Consider the following 7,443-nt stretch of genomic DNA (forward strand, 5'->3'; position numbering starts at 1 on the left):
ACAACGGCCAAAAAAAATCTTAAACGCTCACAGATGGACATTTGAAATATAAAGACTCATTTTAAATATTCCTGAAAATTATTTTGTGTGAAGCCCTTTGTGATTTTTATCTGTGAAAGATGCTAAATAAGTAAAATGTACAAGTCTTTTAATACTTTCATGTTCAGTATGTTCCATGATGTAGTTTAGAAGCCGTTTTGCAGTACTCTGAGCCTTACCATTATCTGCTGAAAGTTTTGCTCTCTCCCACTCTCTCATAGCTTTCTTGAATTGCAGACAAGTTACATAAAGTACAGTTTCCTTTTTCTTCTGTCCTCAYCGTCAACATCTTATAGATACTGAGCAAAGCTAATTTTGAGTCCAACAAGTGGTACATGTGGCTGACTGGGCAAAGATCAGATTTTTTCAACTTTGACCAGTGGGTTTGCACTTTAGAGCCAATCAAGAACATCATCCAATTCCGGACAATTTCTTGGGATTAATCTCTCGTGTTTAGTTTTCTTCCATAATGTTGTTCATCCCATGCTGTTTTAAGCTACGGAAGTTGTAAGCCAAGTGGATTGCTTCTCAAGAACATGGGGAAAAAATCTGCTCTCTTGGGCTCTTTAAGTAACCATCAAGGATCTTCTCTCATTAGAAAAAGCTTCATAATGCCTCAGGGCTTAAAGGAATGGGTTCAGCCTTCCTATGTGATGGAATATGCATAAGATGGCATCACTACTGTCTGAGAATGCAAATTGAAATAGTTTTTTTTTTTTTTTTCCTCTGGATGATTGCCATGGGGTCTATGTACATGGCCTTATTCTCGTTTAACTTCCTTGCTTAATCAAGAAAAACCTCTCTCCCCTAAGGGCAATTCCCAGTTTGCTCTTCAACTACTCCTTTTCTCATCTCTCCATCTTTATACACATATACACATGCACACACCTCGGAGSCTCATAAAGCATTTCCAAGCTACTGCAGTATGATTATTCATATGGCAATGAGGCTGGATTGAGCCAGCTAGGCTGCGACAGTGAGATAGGAGGGTTTCCGGATGATGACTTAAGAGCACTGCATTTTCTTGCTCAAGAATAGCGAATTCAAACTTAATCAGGGCAAGCACCCATCCATTCTCTCTTTTCCAGCTAGCTCAACAAGGTTGAGGCCAAATTGAAAATGGAAAGCAGGAGACAAAAGTCAAAGTCTGGGCGGCATCATACACACTCCCATCCTTTGTTTCTCTACCACAAACCTAAGGTTTTCTCCCATGAGCGATGGGTTTCTCTTAGGGCAATCAGAGAAGCATTTCTGTTTCACTCAAAGAGGAGACATTAGTAAGATTAGCTTTCTTCCACTCGATCAGACCTATCTAAACCCTTATCTTTTTCTCATTCCTTGTCGCACACACTCTCACAATGTTCCAGATTTCCACACACAATGGCYACWGCCATCCATCACCCTGTAGGGCACCAGGTATGTTTCAGTGAAGCCCYGGCCAGCTCTCCGGCCAGCCTCCCAGCCGTCAGCTCTCCTCTTTTTCCACAGGCCATGGTCACATCAGTAGGAGGAGGCAATGATGGTTCCTGATCAATAAAACATCGACTGCATTAAAGCTCATGAATAAGTCATAGAGGGAAGGAACTCAGTCGTTGGGACACACACATACACACAGGGAAATTGGTTTTATTTAGGACAGAGAAAATGAACAGACTCAAAAAGAGAGTGAAGCAGAGACCTTAACTTGAAAGAGGTTTATTAGCCGCCGATTGACACTTTGTTATGTTAAAGCTCCTTTTTTCTGCTCCACTACCTATTAAATTTGTAGCTGTTTTTTTTTTCTTTTTTTCTCAAGTTAAAGAGTCTATATATTGTGGAAATGACAGAAAAGCTCATGCATCTCTTTGTCCTAAGACTACCTAAACATAATTAGTTTATTTGCCTCCAATGGCTTTACATTTTGCCATATGATTGTTTCTTAGTTACGCAAAGAAAAGGGGAACTTATTTGGTAATTAGGAGAGTCAAGAAAAATGTACTACTCTCACTCAAATTTGGTGAGGTTTTACCAAAACGGTCACCTCAGACAGRATGAAGCTGTGTTTGAGAATGAGGTAAAACTCWGATGACTTTTGCGAACTGCTTTGTGCTCTGAATTTCAAACAGCTTGAAAACAAACTAACCAAATGGATGGCAGTTTAAGTTGCCACATTGACAAAGATAAGGAATTAAAGTCATAACGTTATTGCACTTTGTCCTTCATGTCTGAGTGTGCACACTTTAATTAGGCTCTTAATTTTTTTCCTTTTTTTTTTTTTTTTTTTTTTTTTGCATTTGGGTTTGCCCAGGATTGAAAGATATGCACTTTTCCTCAAACATTCAACAAAAACATGTAAATGCATTCGGTTAGGATTTTATACAATTTGAATTGTTTAGATCACAGCATATTCATGACTTAAATCAGTCTCGTCAAAGTCCAGACATAAATCATTTTGAGAGCTGTGACTTAAAAATAGATGATTTTATTGTATCCATGTCTTCTTTTCARTTGATAATTCTAAATGTCTGAGTGTTTAWGTATCACATAAAGTCCCTGTGAAATAAATTGTGGTAATATATATACTGTGGTAATATATAGAAAATTTGAAGCAGTATGAATACTTTACTAAGATTCTGTATGTTTCAGATTCAATAACACCTGGAAGTGCCCGTCCTCGAACAATAGAAAAATTACATGAAATGGGAGCGATTATACTCTCGAAYCCTGCATGCAACGTTCTTCTCTTGAGATGTTTACTGCAGGCTGAACTGGGATGATTTGCTCCCTCAAAATGTATAATGAACGATGAGAAATATCGCTTTTTTTCCCCCCCTGTGAAACAGGAATGTTTTCAGAAGAGTTCTCAGAAAACCTTTTTAGCAATTTTGCTTCCTTTTTAGAATGTGGTTTGCATGGCTCCTATTGTTAGAACTCACAAATGAATCCACAAGCTGTTCAGAAACGTATAAGTTTGAACATTCTGATTGAATAGTACCCAATTAAAATGTCAAAAATAGAATCGCCTGAAACGGCATAAACGCRATAAAGTTAATTAAGAAGTGTTTAGAAGAACTCGCAGGTGTMATCTTTTGAAGGTGGATCACCGTGCTACAGTTGTAATTAGAAAATATTGATGACTGACAAGTAAAATTCAAGGAGAGTTGCCTTTCATGGAGCAGCAGGGCTCTGCCGCCCTCGCTGCACTGTTCAATTAGAGCATATGATTAGTGTAGACTGTCTCAAGTGAAATTGAATCTATCAGCCTGGTTCAGATTACCACAGGTCCCTGCAATTCAGCTATCACTTTGTCTCTGTCGCACTAATACAACACTGACTGAATGAATGATTTGTGCTTAAGGCGACGCTTGATTGAAGCTGATTGCATTTTGCAGAGGTTTATTATATTTCCATAATTTATCWTCACAGGGCTGGAGTTTGTGTTTGCGAGGCTGCATGCAGGTGGTTGTGAAAGAAGGGAGGACAAAAAGCAGCTGGAGCTCTGCAACCAATGTCWTGTTTATCTATTTTTTTTCTTTTCCTTCTTGCAGGGTGCCGGAGCCAAGGGCGAACCCCATGGACCCACGGGACCTTGAAGACAATGATTCTGGACCGTCCATGGACCACGCCCCGTGATGTGAGCGGACCAGACTCCTCGTGCGTCTACCTGTCCTTGACGATTTGCTTCAGCCTGCCATCAGCCCAGTTGAGCCGTCAGGCCGGCCCCTTCTCTGTCAGTCATTTCCACCCACCACTCCCCCGCCTTCCCTCCCTTCCCTGGCAGTGACCTTGAGAGGAGGCTGCAGTGACKGATGGCCACAGCTTTTCCACACTCAAACTTTTTTTTYCCCCTAATTTCTCACTTGCTACAAACTTTCTTTAATTGAAGCGCTGAAGTTATGTGCAATCAATTACCATCAGGCTCAATTTTCACAGCCAACCAGATCTATTTCTCACTGGTGAGCCTGGCTGATTCAGAGAGGAGTTTGGGCAGGCAGCTGTGAAAAGCAGCTGTTGAGCTCAACAGATGTTAGAAAAACAAAAGTATGTGATGCAGTGAGTTACACTCCTCGTCTATTTGGAATATAATTATGGTTCTGCCGTTCAGCCTTATATCGTCAAGAGATTTTATTACGTCTAGCGGTACACTGATCGGGCTTTGACTGGCCAATACCAATTTCTAGTTTACTTTGAGGTCTGGCCTCCTGGTTCYAATTTTGACCATTGCTGATTTTTGTTTTTCCTTTTAGGAACTATATGCCATAGAAAAGAGAACTGAATTAAAAATGGGCTGCTCTTTCCGAATTTAAGGAATTACATGATGCATGTTAATTGGGACAGATATTTACATTCACTGTTTAAAAACTATATTTTCTTTCKTTTTTTTTTTAACAATGATTAACAAAATTATTTAAATTKGCTATGCGAGATAATTTCTTTTAGAGATGTTTTATTGCTATTTTAAAACAAATTGTTCTAAAATTTGGTAGAAATATTCATGTCTTGGGTCAAATGGAAAATATTGATGRCTGACAGATGAACGTCGGTTCATCTTAGCTTTTCTTTCCTTCAGTAATTTGCTGCCCCATTCTCCCAGATAACTGGTGTAACAGTCAGATTTGACAGACACCTTATCTGTCACCATTTTTTAATGGTATGGAGTCCAGCACTTTGTAGTGACCACTTCAAACACTTTGTCCTTAGTCCAGTTTGTAACTAATTTGCCAGTATGATTAAGGTTCTTGTCTATTTGAAAGACTCATTTGAGTCCAAGTTTTAGCTTCTTGGACGATGTGTGGAGATGCTGATTTAGTATTTCCATCTCATGGTCTTTATTGTCTTTATTCCCTCTTATGTTGTGAAATGTAACTCTCCCCTCTGCAGTTCCCGCTCAACAGCAACTAGAAGATACATTTCTCTGTGCATAATATCATACAATGAAGCAGCACTTTTGAGATGTTGCCTTAAAATACATCCACATGTCTGTCTCTGTGTAATTCAAATGTTGTGAATTATCCGGAAGCTTACAAAGCCTTTATATCATCATCTGGGGTTTCCTAAGTGCTTGAAAGCCCTTTATACCTTTGTGTATGTAAACTGCAGAACTTGAAGAGATTMACCGAAAAAAGAAAAAAAACGAGTCCCTAGATATTCTGGGATTTTAAAAATTTGATGTTTTATGCAGTGTATGTAAATATTTTTTCTTCAGCTGTAACCATCAAAGTATGTGTTCCTTACAGGCATGGGCTGGTTTCCATTATCAAATTATACCAAGGTTATAAAAAGCTGTGGTTTCAAACTGCTTACATTTTCCAGCACACCATTCAAACTGTTTTGAGTCTTTTTGTTTAGCTGCAAGACAAAGTGCGACAGGAACTGGAGCACTGCCCCTGCCTGCTGCTGTTCAGCTGGCTGAAAAGAGGCTCTGTCTTTGTTTCCTTTCTTACAAAAACAGATGAATTTGGCAGTTTGGAAACATTTCCAATCAAACTTTGGGAAGCTAAATGATCACCAACAACCCCTGTTAGCGTTGCTCAGTGTAGAGTTGGAATAATTCTCACTGAATTATAGTTAATGAACGGAATTATTCTGAGATGAAAAGATGTTTAGTTAAAACATTATTTTGTGAATACAATAAAGCCATGATGTTTGTGTTCAAGTTTATCATAACTTGATGATTTTAGCCCAGCCCATGTCCAACCCCCATCTTTCATCTGATTTTTAACTGAAACATAAAAGTAATCCATGTTCATGCTGTTTGTTGATGCATCTGTAGTTCACAATGGTGAAAGTTCTCAGTTGTTATTCATTTAATTAACTGGCAAAAAGTAAAAATTGTCCCAGATTTGACCTCTGGCCAGTTTTACGTTCATCTGTGTACAAGGGTGGTATTTTGATTAAAAAGGGGGAAAACAAAGCAAAAAAAAATAAAATAAAAATGTTTTGTTCTGTGCCATGCTGTGGCCTTTGCTGTTTAAAAAAGTTTTTAGATTTGTTCACACTTCCTCTTGTGTTTCTTGGATGATTTATAAAAATCAACGTGTATCCTGACACCAATTGATTGGTAAATGTTGCTGAATCTTTTAAAAGAAGCTTCCATTTAGCTGTGCAAAAACAGCCATTCTGCATTTACCAGCTCCTTGTGTACTGTAACATAAAGGCTCATTACTCTCGACCCGTCGGCAGCGTATGACGGATTGCAGTCCAAAGATGCGAATGCACTTTCTACCTTGACCTGCTGAGTCGCAGCTGTCACTCATGACGCATTGCCACAGTTTTGTGTTCATATCAGCAATTTGTTTTTTGTTTTTTTTTATTGTGATTTATTCTGTTGCCTTAATATCTGAACTGAAATGCTGTAATTAATGATATTTGGGATGGGTTTCAAAATCCTTTTTTTCACTACAGTAGTGCTGCTCAGAAATGTACTAAAGTTTATACTTACTTGATTGATTTGTTAATGTGTCAACAGCCGATTGAGAAAAAAAAAAACAGCAAGATCTTATTCTGTATTCTTATTGTGACAGCAGGCAGGAGTCTGACTGTTTACTTCTGTTGTAATTTTTTCTGTTTTGGTTTTAAATCTATAAATAAACAGTCTAGTTCTTAAGACTGGACGGAGATGACATTTATGTTTCCATTTTAAGAAATTTTATTGTGTTTAATTTGACTCATGCAAAACTCGGGGAAACAGCTGAAAAGCATCTGTCAGCCAGTCAACCGAGTCGGTGGTATCAGCGAAAAAAAAAAAAAAAACCCTTACAGCCGTGTCAGGTTTTTCTATGATTGATGGAGACAGGAAGAGTGATGAAGTGGCTTAAAGAAGAATTCAGGATGGGGAGAATTTCAAGTTCTTTCTTCATTAAAATTCAAAGCAGCAGCACATCCAGATAGGACTGGGAATAGGAGGTTTAGGAGCAGGGGGAAGGCAGAGCTTGAGCAATCTTTGGGGTTCCTCCTCCTCCTCTCTCTGCCCAGAGAGACTGATGTATTTAACCAAAATCCTTGCCTCCAAACAAGCCAAAAAAAAAAAATGCTGATCAACTCCTGAACTCAATCTGAAACCATTTGTGTCTTTGCAGTTTATTTTCTTCAACTCGTCTCTTGACAGACGCGCCATCTGGTGCGCATTAGTGCCACACCTGCTCTCCTACCTGAGCCGTTTCATCCTCTCTGCCTATAATGGGGAAACCGGCCCTAATACATTGATTCACAGATACTTGTTTAGCCACCACTGCTTGCTACCCTGTTGGAAATGGACCATTTTACATCTTCTTCTGAGCTTAACTCTTGACCTTAGGYGCTCATAGGCTAGCACCCTAACGACTGTGCCCTGGTGCATTTAAATCCGTCTTGCGAGAATTTCTGTTGCAGTTGTCTGCAGATACAGCTATGTGCAAAAGTACTTCCCTCCTCTTAATGATTTCT

At 38.9% G+C, this 7,443-nt stretch overlaps 1 protein-coding gene across 1 annotated transcript in view; it reads left to right on the forward strand.

The window, feature by feature from the left end:
• trim44 (tripartite motif containing 44) overlaps nt 1-6,643 on the forward strand; it is a 53,736-nt gene extending 47,093 nt beyond the window's left edge. The window contains exon 6 of the mRNA XM_008411516.2: nt 3,567-6,643. Coding sequence (XP_008409738.1) covers nt 3,567-3,651 — 85 coding nt within the window. The 3' untranslated portion in view covers nt 3,652-6,643. The remainder of the gene's footprint in view (nt 1-3,566) is intronic.
• Nucleotides 6,644-7,443: the final 800 nt, after the last annotated feature.

The sequence above is a fragment of the Poecilia reticulata genome, linkage group LG6 (genome assembly GCF_000633615.1).
Source record: "Poecilia reticulata strain Guanapo linkage group LG6, Guppy_female_1.0+MT, whole genome shotgun sequence".
NCBI lineage: Eukaryota > Metazoa > Chordata > Actinopteri > Cyprinodontiformes > Poeciliidae > Poecilia > Poecilia reticulata.